At 41.4% G+C, this 15,769-nt stretch overlaps 1 protein-coding gene across 1 annotated transcript in view; it reads right to left on the reverse strand.

Annotated features, from left to right (window-relative positions):
* Window positions 1-15,513, reverse strand: part of ADAM9 (ADAM metallopeptidase domain 9) — a 69,146-nt gene extending 53,633 nt beyond the window's left edge. Inside the window, exons 1-3 of the mRNA XM_072950205.1 lie at window positions 15,218-15,513; window positions 7,526-7,623; window positions 4,724-4,782 (exon numbers count right to left, since the gene is read on the reverse strand). Of these exons, the coding sequence (XP_072806306.1) occupies window positions 4,724-4,782; window positions 7,526-7,623; window positions 15,218-15,308 (248 nt within the window). The 5' untranslated portion in view covers window positions 15,309-15,513. The remainder of the gene's footprint in view (window positions 1-4,723; window positions 4,783-7,525; window positions 7,624-15,217) is intronic.
* Between the last annotated feature and the right edge of the window lie 256 nt (window positions 15,514-15,769).

The following is a 15,769-nucleotide window of genomic DNA, read 5'->3' on the forward strand; positions in this document are numbered from 1 at the left end:
AAAACATAATTACTATTGCAAAGCATTTACAAAATTTTATCCCATTTACATCTATTTAATTTACTTGTTCTGAGCAATTAGGCTTGAATTACTCATGAAAATTTCATGAGACATTAATGAAACAAAGCTAGCCATCCACCATCTTAAGCTGTTTCTCCTAAGCTGATTTCTGACAAATCAGGCCAGTATCAAAAAAAATAAAAGCAAAGAGCTAAAAAATTATATATTTATGCTTCTTCCCTTTTTTTTTTTTAACTGTCATGCTTGACATCAAGCAACTTTTTTACTATACATTGTGTTCTTAGTATGGATTTATAATTTGTGGCCTTAAATATCTAGTAGAGCTAACGTAAGCTTGCTTGAACAGTAAACGTAGATAGAAAAAATTATATATCTGCATTCCATATTTAATGCTGACAACTCTGAAGCTGTCAGAGTTGATGGACAATTGTATCAACAATTTAAAAGCTAGTGAAAAGATTACCTGAGATCTCTTGAACTTAAAAAAACACTTGGGTTAGTTTCTGTATTCCAGAGTTTTAGGAAAACAATTTTGATAAATGCTCATTTATCTCTAAGGCGATTTGAATAGAACTCTTCAAGGGATTTTATAAATTAACATACAATACCACCCAGGGGCAGAAAACTATCACTCATCTATAACATACGTACATACATAGACATACGCAAACGTATAGACACAAATAACAGAGTTTTTATGCTAAAATTCTAGCCAGGAGTCAGTAAAACAGTCATACAATCTCATGGTTTATCTCCACTTTGTATTTTCATCTGAACTGTCTCTGGTGAATGGAACAAATTAAGATTACCTGCCTACCAAAGGTTTTCTTTTGACAAATCTTCTTTTACCGTGGTCTAAACCTTAGGTGAGTGACAGGAGACATCTAACTGCTGTCTGGATGTTTCCAAAGCCCATGTGAGTGGACAAATCATTCAGTTCTATTTCTAAATAGCCTTTTTTTCTTCTTTTCAGCCTCAAGTCGTTGCTTTCAGGGGTACCTGAGTTTCTTGAGAAGGGAAAGCCTGATGGAGGAGGGTGGAGGGAGTGGACGGAGGGATGGAGGAGGTGGGGTTTGAAATGGGACACATCAAAGGACCCAAGGGACCTGGAGGGAAGACCGACAGTGGGAAGAGGAGGCACAGAAGCAATGGGGGGAGAAGTATTCAAGGAGCCAGTTTGGGGAGACCTCAAGTTTCCCAAAGAGACCAACAAAGTTCCAAAGTATCCTCTGTAAAATCATGCCAGCAAGACAGGAAGCAGACAGAGCTGACAGAGCAGAGAGTCAGCAGGAGTGGGAGAAGAGGGGTTTCAGTTGACTGAGAAGTTCCAATGGGAGAAGACAGAATCCAACAGGGAGACTCACAGAGTCGAGAAGGGACTTCCAACCCATGGAGCCAGGGAATAATCCCCACCCAGAGCAAGGAGCCAGGAAGGCCTGCCAGCCCAGGAGGCAGCTGTTGAAAGAAGCCTGAGACTCTAACCCAACCTCAGTCTACTCAACACCTTCCGCATCAAGTCGGTCCTTACCAGCTTCAACGGCGGTTTGCCCAGAGCAATGGTTCAGGAGTCAGACTCACCAATGGATCCCCGATCAATCAGTCAGGACTGAAGACAAAGGCTTCAACCGTGCCTACCTAGGGTCCAGAGTGAGAGGTCTGGGGGTCCAGTGATGAATCTGATCCTATTCGAGTCACAGCACCATGACTGTCAGAGAAAAAATACAGTCAATGACACTTGTTAGACGGTGAGGCCGATCTGATTCAGACCATCACAAAGGTATGGGGACCACTGCAGTGGGATTCTACAGTGGGGGACAGAGATCAGGCTCAACTCCATACACAGCACGGGGGGGTGGGAATCTGTACCCAATGAGCAGGGTGAGGGTCAGCGGATGGAAAATTACTACGAGGAAACACCAGGGGTGAAGGAGGCTCTGGCTAAATGCACCTGACGGATTCTTACTGAGGACGGGTCAGGGTGATCAGACATCACCGGGGTTGGTGGGGGGATGGTGAAGGATGAGGAACTTGATCACATGTTCCGGGTTGGGGGTTCTTGCTAAAACTGGATTTTCAAAGGAGTGCACAGATGGGCCCAGGAGAAGGCTCAGCAGCCTGGCCAAAGTTCAGTCAAGCAAACAACCTTTGTCGTGTGCAGCAGAACTGGGGTGGCAACAAACTTATCTCCAGGGCTTAAGGACAAGTCAGGGAGGCAGTGTGCTAGCTGGTGAATTATGATGTGCCATTTAAAGTTCTAAACTCCAGGACCAGACTGTCTAGACTGTTTAAGAGACGGAGAGATTGATGGCTTGCATGCATTTGAATCAGTAACACAGCCAGGCTTTAGCCATGTAACCGGGATAAGTATAAAAAGACCCCTCCTGTAAACCTGTGCCTGCGCCACCCTGGAAAGCCGAGGCTTCCCTCATGTCTCAGTGGTTTGTAATCTGAAGACAAAGCACATACCAGCAACTGAGAAAGGACCTTGGGGGGCTCTGCCTGGGGGTTTTTGAAGCCCTGATTACCTGTGCTTTCTTTGTCCTGATGTCCTGTATCCTTTACCTTTATGAAAGTCCCCTTAGTGAGCTGCCTGCCACTGTGCTGGGCTGACAGGAGTGGCTGAATCTGCCTAACCCTGGGGTCACTACTGGCAGGTCCATCAGGCTCTTGTTCCATGATAAATCCTCCAACCCAGTCCTTAATAAGAAAAGTGATTATTTTCACCTTCTATCTAACTCGCCCTCTGAATGTATTTTAAATTTGTCCAGCACAGAAAGAGAAAAGGTGTGCTGTCTTCTGCCCCAGAAACCCCCAATGGTAATAATTAGGTACACCCAGCTACAAGGAAACTCCACAGCTTTTACCAGACTCTCAAGGGACTCGTGACCCTAAAAAGAAAGTTAAGAACATTTTTCTAGAGGCAATGGGAGGAAAAAAATAAGCATTTACTCAAATAAAGTCACTCCTTCATTGATAGCTATAATGATAGACTATCCTAACTTGTTTTTTGTGATCATTAGCTTTGATGACTACCTTTTAAAGATACACAAAGACCTGGCAACTCTGACAATTGCCTGGAAAATTATCATTTGCCCACCAATTCAAGAAGCACAGGCGTGTAGACCAGATGTAGCACACAGAGGTACATCACTAGATTTCCGGTCACATGACTTGGATTTGTGCCCTTCTTATAAACTATGTGATGCTAACTCAGTCAACTAACCTTCCTGAACCTTCATATTCTTTTGCATAAAGCGAGGACCACAAACATTGCTCTATAACCAAGTTGTCACAACAATATGATAAACGAGATAGAGGTGATTGAAAATGCTTTACAAGCTGAAGACTAGGCAAACATATGGAACTATTATTTTACTGAAATAATTTTAACTTACATCTCCTACAGAAAGCACAGGAAAAAATATTTACAGCTATTAGATTTTTGTACATAATGACATCATTACATTGGAGTCAAGTGGGATCTCAGGAGTCATGTGCGAACAAAATGAGTAATACATTTAAAAGCACCTGGTACAGTGTCTGGAACAGAGAAAGCCTGTCTGTCTGAAAATATCTGTCAGGCTGCCTGAAGTCCTGCCTGGGACATCTCACACCCTTTGGCTCAGCATCCTCTTCTAAGATAAAAGGTGTTATTTAAATTTGAGGGTGTTTAAAAATCATCTGGAAGGCTTGTTAAAACACAGACTGCTGTGACAGCTCCCCCAAACCTTGCTTCATTCTAGGGGTGGACCTGAGAGCGTGCATTTCTAACAAACTCCCAGGTGGTGCTGCTGCGGCTGCTGGTTCACTCTGAGTGGCATTTCCCATCCCATCATTCACATCTCACTGTGAGCAGGACTGTTAGGTGACTTTCTTCCTGAGATCTCTCACTGAAGATATTGGAAGTTTTGCTACATAGAAAAGGGAGAGGAGCACAGGATGGACCACAGGAAGGTGGGGAGCTCAGCACAGTCAGAAGCGTGGCATTTCAATAAGGCAGCGGAATAATACAGATTACCAAGGTGGGATCAGGTGAAAACATGCCAAGATGAGGGGAAGAGATTAAAAAGGGGAGTGAGACACTACTGTTATGGACTCAATATTTGTGGTCCCCCACAAATTCTCATGTTGAAGCCCTAACCCCTAGTGTGGCTGTATTTGCATACGGGGCCACTAAGGAAGCTATGATGAAATGAGGTCACAAGGGTGGGGCCCTGAGCCAACAGGATTAGTGTCCTTATAAGAAGAAACACCAGAAAGCTTGCTCCTCCATCCACCTCCCTCCCCATGCACACAGACTAAGGAGAGGCCCCATGAGCACCAGCCAGAAGGTGGCCATTTGCAACCCAAGAGGAGAGCCCTCGCCACACACCAACTCCTCTGGCACCTTGATCTTGGACTTCCAGGCTCCTGTGAGAAAAAAGACTCTTTTACCCCCTGCTCAATTGTTTCTTGGGCCAGTCACAATTGGAAAGTTTTCTTAAATACAACTTTTCTCCTCCTTTAATTTAGATTTATTTTCCTTTGCTCTAATGTCCACAGAAATGCAAAGTGGGGCTTTTTCCATACTTCTACTCTTATCCCTCTCACCCTTTTATCACTCCACTGAGCAGTATCTAACTAGAAAAGAAACCAAGGTACTATTGAAGGAAAAAAAAAATAATAACATTACTGAAAAGCCAAAGTAAATTAAATTTCTTACTTATTCCTTTCCAAGTGAATAATATGCTCTTTTCCTTCAGCTTGAATGACATAAGATACCTAAATGCACAAAGGAGAAAAGAACAGTAAAACACTATCTTCTAAATTACTTTTCAACAACAGGTATTTACAGGACACTGGAAATTCCACCCTGAATTAAAATAATCTGACTGAAACTATTGTATGAAAGAATCTTAAATATGCTCTTAAATAATAAAAATATACTCTGCTCATCCCTACCTTCCTTTAATAACCTATTACAGAAAGTCTCCTGCATGTTTTTCTAAACTTTTCTTAAATTCATTTATAATTGAGCTATAACTTAAGGGATTGTTTTTATTAAGTCCATCCAGTACTTCTTCCTTTTGTTTAAAGGAAATGAACTTCTTAGTTTCAAGAGATTATCCCTTTTTCTGGTTATCCAAAAGTGAGAACGAATTAATACACTTTTATGATTTTATACCTTCATAACACATTACAATGGTTCTAGAAGACACTTTTACCCTCACAAGAACATCTGTGAAATCAGGACACATCGTACACGGGCGTAGCAGTCAAATGGGTAGCGTTCTGTTTCTTCTTTTAAGACCTTTTTTTTTTTTAATGGAGGTACTGGGGATTGAACTCACCACCTCGTGCATGCTAAGCATGTGCTCTACCACTGAGCTTACATACCCCCACCCCCGTTTCTTTCTTAATTAGAGATCCATTAAATAACTGTGTGCCTCACAATGGTGGTGTCTCGGAGTCACAGAGCTGAGATAAGGCCACTTGTGCTTACATATCTCAGCTCGCGGGGTCCTCTTCTCCACCTCAAACACTAAAACATCCTCCCCAGCAACTCACCATTTCATTAACCAGAGCCCTTAATGTGATCTCTAGAACCAGGGGATTCAACTCTGCCTAAATTCTAATAGAACAAATGCTCATGGAGGAATCAACAAATAAGAATATTATCAGAAGTGTCCTCTTAGTCTCCCTGCTGCTTCGGGCCTCTGGGTTAACGTTCTGCCAAGAAACAGCAGGATCACCCCCTCCTAGGGCACTTCAACGCCCGACTTCTGGGGCCTCTAGACCGAGGTCCAGGTTCTACTTCCACATCCTGCATGCGGACCTCAGGACTCTACTCTCTGCCTCGTCTCCACTGAGACATCAAAATACCAAGTCCCTCCCATCGTCACAGGTCTGGAGTGTGCCTTTCTATCCTTTCTGCTCTCAGCCAAACGTAGGATGCAATAACATCATTGTCGTCTCCTCTGAGAAGAATTCTGAGAGTCTAGGAATTGTTTCATGATCCCATATTCTTCCCCAAATATCTGCCTCGATTGCTCATTCCCTTCCTTCTGGCCTTCACTGTGCTCAAGGGTCACCTTCTTAGTAAGGCCTTCCCTGACTGTCCTATTAAAAAACACAAGCCCCCAGCCCATCACCCCTACCCCCAATTCCAGTGCTCCCCTCCCTGCTTTAATTTTCTCCACTGCACTTATAAGCATCTTAAGTAATCTCTGTTATTAATCTCCACCCACGAGAATGGAAGCCCCAAAGGGACATGGATTTTATCTGTTTTGTTCACTGCCATATCCCCTGTGCTTAAGTAGGGCTTCCACCTCTTCTCCAAGTATTTATCGGGGTGCCCGCAGGACACATACTACAACCACAAGTATCAATGTGTGCGGTCTGATGAAGATCATCAGAGACACCATAACGTGGAAAACAGTCCCTGCGCTACAAAGTGAAGGAAAGGGGAAAAACAATAAAGAAAATGCAAATTGACTGGGACATTGTGCTGTACACCAGAAACTGACACATTGTAACTGACTGTGCTTCAATAAAAAATAATTTAAAAAAGAAGAGAACACAAATGAATTCTATTCTAAAGGCAGAATAAAATCAAAGTGTAGCATGTCCAGTTGCAAAAACAAAACAAGGAAAAGTTACAAATTGTTCCTCTGGAAGGAGATCTTAGAGTCATTTATTCCTCATTTAAAAAGAAGTAAGTGAAGACAAATGATCTACCCAATTAGTAATCAGATGGAGGGCTAAAACTAAAAACTCCTGATGCTAACTCCAGTGTTGTCTTCACTATGCCTCATCCCAAAACAATCTGCGAGCTACCTTATAGCTAGAAATAGATCAGCAATTCAGAGGGAAATAAACTAAACTCTCTCTCTCTCACTACCTGTTACTGTTAAATTACAATAAAGTTAAATTATGCTTCTATAAAGTTGAAGAGTTCGTACAATCCGTTGATAACCAAATATATTATTTCTGAACTTTACAGTAAGAAAAAATAGTATAAAAAATAATTTGGGTCATTGGTTACCCTGTTAGCATAGTATGTTTCTTCTGATATGGAGATAAAACTCACTTCAGAGCAAACACTCCCAGATAGGAAATATATGCATGTAATACACTACTATTCTCCAGTGTCAGTGACGGTACAGCATGAAATATTCTACCTTTTACACACGAAGAGAGAGGTGAATCCTTATTATAACAAGACCACTGCAACCACTGCCAGTCAGTTAAGGGTCAGAAAACTATGTAACCAGCATCCTACCCTGGTCATAGAATTTTTCTCATCTGACTTTTTCATCTTGTTATGTTTCAAGTTGATTATTTTGTTTTTGGGGGGGAAAAAAAAGCTACTAAGGGTCCATATGTCGCTCTGACCAGAATAATGTGCAATGGATACCAGTGCCAAAATCACCGTGGGAAATCACTGCTGAAACTAACATCCTGTCTTAAAAAAAGAAAAAAAGTGAAATTTAAATACATCCATATTTCTCAAGAGACAACTTACCTGTTCTGAATGGGGCCTAGGGGCTTCCCTTCGTTCTCTAGTTAATCTCCAAGGAGTTATAATTTCATAAGAAGAGAGATGTGAGGTCTGTGAAAAACCTACAGAAAAGGGAATAACAAATGTTACAAAACAACTGAACCTGAAAAACTACACAGTTCCAAAATATAATGGAAATCAAAAGCTGAACGTTCAAATTACTGAAAACATCATCTGGCATTCCCATATAAAGATATACGTACATGAAGTTTTACAGGAAAACAGCAATGTACCAGGTAAGTATGAGCAGGGAAGAAATACATTTCTTAGAAAAGGATGTCAGCCTTTATCCAAACAGTGTACATACAGCAATCATTTTCAAACAATTTTTTGCTATAAACCTTAACCCTCTGTCTTAAAGGAAATCTTAAGGTATAAATAAAAGAAAAAAAAACTACTTTTTTTTGGAGGAGGGTATGGAGGGAAGGCATGTAGAGCCTGGCACCATTCACTCCTCTCTCATCTCACACCCTCACCCAACGTGAATGACATCCCAGATGGCACTGGGGTACTTCTACGAAATGGCTAAGGACAATAACAGGGAAAAGTTACTTTTCACTCCTGGTGGATTAACTTTAAGAAATGCACACTTAACAATGCAGTAATTATCTCAAATGAAATTATTGCCATTATCTGTCCTATAAACAAAATCTTGAATAGATAAAATTCATTAACAATGAAGAACTCAGGACAAGCATGCAAGACTTCCTCCCAGTTCCAATCTGGTACAGCTCCCCACACAGTGAAACTGCATCTAAGTGGGGCCTGAGTTTTAAAGTCATCCCTTGATGGGTGTTGGGGGAAGGATAAACTAGGAGTATGGAGGTCACAGATACACACCACTGTATATAAAATAGATAAGCAACAGGGACTTCCTGTATAGCACAGGGAACTATATTTACTATCTTATAATAATCTATAATGGAAAAGTCTGAATACATATATATATAACTGAATCACTTTGCTGTAGATTGAAACTAACACAATATTGTAAATCAACTCTGCTTCAATTTAAAAAAAAAAGTAAGATCCACTTCAAAAAAAATTGAATGAAAGAATGAGCAGAAAGCCATTTCTGGTTCACTGTCATTGAGATGGTCAAGAAGGATTTATCTCTAAATAAGGAGTTTTATTGTTAGGTTCTAATTTTGTATTTTTGATATTTTTGATATTATTAAAGGTGTTATATAATCATGTATTGTTTAAAAAAATTAGATACCTAGGGGAAAAAAAAATAAAGTCATCACTTCAGCAAAGTTTGGATGTAACTAAAATGGCCCATGGAAATCCCTCAGGAAGACACACCCCAGGTTGGAGCCTGACACCTAGTCTCTCATACACTCAACACAACCTCTTCTTCTCCTTCCAGCATCACGGCCGATGGCACATCAGTTTGTTCAGCGAATGTGATGCAGTAGATGGTCACCATCTAAGGACCATGGATGAAAAATTTACATGTCTCTACATTTCCACATATCAAAATCAGATTCGGTATGAGGAGGCTTAAGAATGGCGTACACAGGAGGGACAGAGTCACAGCCTTCACTCAGTGGGGATCAATTTAGGAAAGAAGTTCATTAAGTGGAATTTCTTGAACAAATACCATGAAAAGGAGGAAGAGGGGACTGTTACAAATTAAGGAGCCATACAGCCAAATGTAAGAGCTGAACTTATTTGGATCCCAATTCAAATAAATCAACAGAAAAAAACAAATTCTGAGACAATCAGATATATATATGTATATATCTCTGAATCACTATGCTGTGCGCCAGAAATTAACACAACAGTGTAAATCAACTATACTTCAATTAAATAAAATCATTTTAAGAAAAAGAGCAGGTACATATTGAAATAGCTCTCATTCTGAAACATAAGTGACTTTATAAGATCACCCAGCCAGTTTCAGGCCAGGACTGAAACTATGAATCTTTCACCAAGATTGTTAGCAAAGAACGAATGTCCGGTATAGGAATACAAGATACGTTCTTTCCTCTCTTCCATTTTAAAGCACAATTCTTGTTTTGGAGCCACAATTAATCACTTATTTTTAACAGGCTTTCAAAACTATACCACCCAAAAATAACTTCTATATTAAGAGCTGTTACTCTGATACTGGCTCCTTGGTTTTAAAATCCAAGCATCCACTTTCTGAGCTCCGTAAGGAGTTCTAAAACACCATTAAAAAAATGCACATCTTTGGTTCTGTCATTCAAAAGCAATATACACTAGTTGTATGAAAATCCTCCTTCCTATTTTTTTTCCAAATTGCTTTATCTCTGATTGTGGCTCTTTTTTTTTTTTTTCCTATTCCTACCTTGCATAGATTTTTTTTCCCCCAATTCCTGTTACTTTTTGTTTTTAATTCCAAATGGTAGCAACTTCTCATGGGAAATCAAAAGAACAAGTTTCCCATGTCACTATAAAGGCAGCGCATCAACATTATTTGTACTGTAAAGCTTCAACCTCAGCACTGAAACTGACATTTGGGGACAGGAAATTCTTTGTGGTGGGTGTTTTTCTGTGCGATGTGGGATGGCCAGCAGCGTCCCAGAGCCTGCCCCGCCATAGGCCAGAAAGCATCACAAGTGTGACAACTGAAAAGAGAAAAAAAAAAAAAAGGCATCCCCCAGATGACTTTGGGGGGCAAAAATCACTTGTTGAAAACCACTGGTATATAGTTCACAATGAAAACAAAAATCTTAGTACAATCAGCTCTGTGGAAAATACAAACTGTTATATAAGAACTTGACAGGATAAGCGCACCATCAAAAAATCCCATTACCAGAAAACATGGGCTGGAAATAAAAAGAAGATTTGAAATTTAAAGCATTCTAAACATAGTAAAAGAAAGGCAAAGGTTTGTGTTCATTGCATTTCTTTCTTCCTCTACCTCCACAGATACTTTTATGTACTGTGTTTTGGAAGAAGTCTATGGTTTGTTAACAGTATCTGTGAAACTGAATCCCCCTAAAAACTAGTTCCCTTACGGAGTTCATGATGAATCTCTCCATCTAAAATTCTACTCCTTTTCTGGTCACCTCTGGCCGCAATCCAGTGCTAACTAATACTTACCAACCAGTCAGAGAACTAAAATGACTAATGTTGATAACATCGTTGATGTAGTAAGACTGCTGTAGGTACCATCAACAAACTCATGGTGTTTCTCCAGGGCAAGAGATCACAGGCCCCCAGCTATGGATAACCTGGCCAGATAATCACAAACCAGAGGCATTCTGACTCCCAGAAGCACGACTCAGAAATGTCACAGGATGATGGTTAATCCCGGCACCTTTGTTCTTCCCCTTTAAAGGGAAAAAAAAAAAACCCTAGCTCTAGGGAGTGGATCTGAGACTTGTCTCCCTCTCCCCCTTGCTTGGCGCCCTGCAACAAATCCTTACTTTGCTGCAAACACCCGCTGTCAGACGAGTTTGGCTTTTCTCGATCACAACTGCAGCAGAGGGAAATAAGTGAAAAGAATTCTACCTAACTGCAAAGCAAATAAATCTGAACCCTCAGCCGGGGCTTTTCGCCTTTCCTTCCGCCTACTATGTAAACAAAGAGCCACCCTTAAGTACTTTCACTATAGAAAATAAACCTGGGTTCCACATACAGGATGAATAAATCTGTTGTCTGAATGATTTCTTGAAGAGAAATTGTTGTTAGATCCAGAAATCACTGTTACTCTGAGCCATGTATTTCCATTCCGTTCCAAGGTCAATCCCAAATAAACATATATTATATATTAAAAACTATCTTCATACACAATTAAAATTTCCACTGCTATGTCCAACAATGCTTACATTTTGTGTTTTATATATATATTTTTTGTTTGTTTGTTTGTTTACATTTACCCATGTTTCCATTCAAAAAGAAACAGGACGTCTGCTATGGTTTGGTTGCAAGTGGTCCTTTGGGAAAAACACTCACCATTTATAAGATTTAAAGCTCTAGAGAATTTAAATTTCTCTATCAAGGAATTTAAGATTCTTGAAACAAAAGGCAGTCTTACTCATCATCTGTTTCCTGCACTGGAAGCGTTGAGTCTCCAAAGATGTGTATTGAGTAAATGACCTCTTCTGATCTTGACAGCTGTACACACATAGATCTCATAATTGGCAATTAGCATATACAACCTAAAATCTGCTTTATTTTTTATGATCGACATCTTTCATTTCAATTTTCCACAAACCCACCTGGCTCACCACACTGGTCACGTTAATGGCAATGCTATCTCTCACTTTACTGCCATTCCACAGACTGCTTACTCTCACCTCTTAAGCAGCTGGGATTGGAACGTCTATTCATGACAAGATTCCGATGTGTCAATGAACGTGGTACAGGCTCTCCAGGGCTCTACTCAAGGAGCTACTAAAGGAAGAGGGGTGGGGGGGAACCCTCTGAAAATGAGTTAAACCATAAAGAAATCTCACTAAAAGGAAAATGTGTTAAAGGGAAAGAGGCATTTCCCATGTACAGGGATAGGTTTTTGTCCTATAATATGACAAATGTCTGGGAGCTGGCATCCTTTCTACTTATTGTAAGCTGAAAAACTCTAATTCTTAGGTTAAAATCAATATAAACAGATACAAAAACAACCACATGTTTAAAAACTGAAGAAATTGAATGAATGTCTCAGATTCCCAAATTTACTCTTAAAAAGATGTGTTACCCTACACCTGATCACTTTGGGAAAAGGATCTGACTAAAATAACACTGTCGCAAAATGAAAAATAAACTACAATATCTTGATATGTAAACAAGACTATGCAATTCAAAGTGTAACTCAAATTTGGTTGCGTCCACACTGGTCCCATTCAAAGGTAGGGTCATGGGGGGGTTAGTTACTGTGATACTAAGAGGACTAGATTTACTTGTGAGGCAGTCCCGTACGACTGACGCAAAGGATGGCTCCAAGACCCTAAGACTCTACCATATACTAAGAATCAGAGGGAAAAAAACCAAAAGGAAGAAATATCATGAGGCTATCTGCATTTGAGCCTGTGGCTATTTCAAAAAAGTTTCCAGTTACATAAACCTTGCATCTTGGAGGGGATTCTATAATAAACCAGGATTTTTAACAAAAAAAAAATTAATATAAAGTCAACTTTGATACGAGAAAATTTAAAGTGTGTTTTGAAAACTGTCTTGGAACCTAGCAACTTGTTCTGTACTTATTTTAGTTGTAAATGTTTTTGTTTTCTACATAAAAGTGTGAAACCCAAATTATCCTTAAATTTAAAAGACTACATCCTCCTTTGTAGCACCAACGCAAACATACCAAATTCAAATAATCCACAGGCACCTAAAATCAAAATTAGTATGAACCTAAGTTCTTACCATGAGCTTCTTTTATAGTGATTCACCATGAGTAAGCTTTAAAATTCATTTCCTCTAGAATTCTGGTTTAAAAAAAAAATTCTAGACCTGCACATCACAATTACTACCTTAAAAGAGAAAATGGGATGAGGTTTCATACCAGATTCCTTTTGTTATTTTTCACAATGATACAAAATTACCTTTGTTAGCCCCAGCTTAAAAAAAAAGTTTACTGTAAGTGTCAGCTTTGTGGAATTTATACTGCATTTCTTCATTGACACAATGTTCTAAATGGTAACAGAAATCCTATTGAAACCTATTTAACTCCTAGTGTAACTGATGTGTGGGTGGTACTTACTCAGTACTTAAATTCCTCTTTTTCATTAGGGGAAAGCATTTTCAGTGCATGTTTTAAACATCCTGTATTGCAAAAATTCAGTCAGCTGACTTCGGAAGAACATTCCCGTAGGGAAACATGAGTTGACTCACCGCAGACTATTACAGAAGCCTCTTAACTGGTCTCTCCCGGCCTCTCTCTCCCTCCTATAGTCTACCCTCCACTGGGTAGCCAATTATATTAACCTCAAATCCAATTACCACACACCCCTACTTAAAAACCTGGTTGCCCAAAGAACTTGCTACAGGGTAAAGTCCAAACCCCAGGGTCACAGAAGACTCTCCCCAACTCACCTTATCTTTCCCCTGCCTCCCCTTCATTGAAAACTGCCTGGCGCTATTCTCATCATTCCCTAACAAATCATGTCCTTTCACCCCTCTATACTCTTGCAAAAACTCTCTTCTGCTTAGCATGCATTCGTATTCCTTTACTTGACCATTTCCCTATATAGATCAATTCAAATACCACTTTCTAGATGAAGCCTTCCCCAACATCCCTCAAAGAGACTTAGTACCTTTGGTCACGCTGTGCCCCTCCACAAGCACTGACCTCAGGGTTTACAGGAGTTTGATAAACGCTGACTAACTTTTGAAAGCATATACATTTTGAAATGAGGAACTGGTCATAAACTATTACAGCCACAGTGAAAAAATAAATGCATATTCCAACTATCTATATGCAGGTATGTAATAATCCATACATAAACATTAAAATTAGTCTTATTTATAGTATTTGCAAACAGAATCATGGATTACTAAAATTCCAGATGTGTAAACTTCCCCTTAAATGTTGGTAAAAGTTAACTAGTGGAGAATACCACAACAAAAATAGCCTTCACCAGAAAAGATCTGGTAGCTTCCCATTCAATAAAGTTTCAGCACTGAGAGCCTCAAAATGCCCGCAATGGGGCAAATTTACTTAACTGAAAAAGAATAAACCAAAGATAAGAAAATAACTAATTAGTTTCCTGAAGGTCGGCAGTCCTGCATTGAAACCTCCCATCATCACCTTTGAACAACTCTCAAGACTACGATTTAGCAGAGACCCCCATTCTCCATCACACTCTATGTCTGATAAAGAAACTACAGCCATACAAACAATAATTTAGTACAGGAGCCAAAACAAATAAAGAAGTTGTTCCCAGAAAGAAGCTAGAATTTAGTGACCGGTTTCCACTAGGTTTGGGCATGTCCAATGTAAATACCTTACATATTCAAGGGAAGTTTCACAATTCAAGTGATTTTACATAAATGATTTGCTTCTTACGGCAATCCTGTGAGTTAAGCAGAGCAAGGATTGTCTGGATTTGAGACATTACGAACCCAAGAAAAACGAAAATAAAAGACTGGCTATAGAAATAAATGTAGCACTTCGTTCCCAAAAAAGTATTCTTACTACAACAAAATGGCCCGAGAGAAATAAGCAATCTTCCCCACCCCCCTTCTTTATTCTATCGCTAAATTTAGCTCTGTGTACCTCCGGGTGACTCCGCTAATGAACTGGACATCAAAAATTCAAATCATGACAACCTGGAGCAAAAGTTCCATCTCCCGGCCTCATTTACACTACAAGCAACACCGAGCTCCATTTATCAGAGCACTTCTCAAACCCTAGGCGTGCACCCAGCCTCCAAGGCTCTCAGCCGAGTCCCCGAGGTCAGGGTCCCGAGTCGCCCAGGGAGGGTCTGGGGACCCAGCTTTGCACGAGATGGGGGTAGGGCGCACCGCCAAAGGCTCTGCCCAGCAGGAGACGGAGGACGAGGAACCCCAGAAGGGTTTGGGGGTCCCGAGCACTGTCCTCACACGGCTGAGCAGCTCCGCCTCCCCGACTCCAGGTCCGGTCGCCAGGCCAGGCCCCTCCACCCCCAGGCACCACAGGGTGACTCCAAGCATCCCAGCCCTAGGAAACAAAAATCCCGAAGGTCTCCAGGGGCGGACACCCACCTGACCGAGCCCCACCGAGGGCTGGGCTCACTAAGCCCAACAACAGCAGCCACTGGAAGTGGAGGGTCCCAGAGGGCGCGCTCGATCCCATCTCGGCCGGAGTCCTCGACAGGTTCCACTAAACACTCGTCGCCCCCACCCCCGCCCGCTCCACCGCTTCCCAGCCCCGCCGGGGCCCCAGAACTGGCAGCGAAGCGCGCGCTCGGCACTGACGCAACTCGGCCCCGGTCCGAGCTCGCTCCCGACACGGCGCCGGCTGCACTGACGTAGGGAGAAATCCGTCCCCGGCGGGAAAATGGGATTTCTATCCGGACGCGGAGACCCGCACCACTCCGCCCGGCGCGTCACCCTCCGCCCCGCCCGGGCCCGCCTCCGCCCCGCCGAGGCCCGCCTCCTTCGGGTATCGAGAGAACCCATTGGAGGAAGCGCTCGGCGCAAAAGAAGGCGGAACTTCAGGTCCAGAAGCGGAATTGAGAGGCTGTAGCGAAGAGCAGCACCGCCCCTGCGCAACCTTTTCTGATTGGTTGGTGGGGTTGACGGGGTCCAGCTGCG

This window comes from Vicugna pacos, chromosome 26 (genome assembly GCF_048564905.1).
Source record: "Vicugna pacos chromosome 26, VicPac4, whole genome shotgun sequence".
NCBI lineage: Eukaryota > Metazoa > Chordata > Mammalia > Artiodactyla > Camelidae > Vicugna > Vicugna pacos.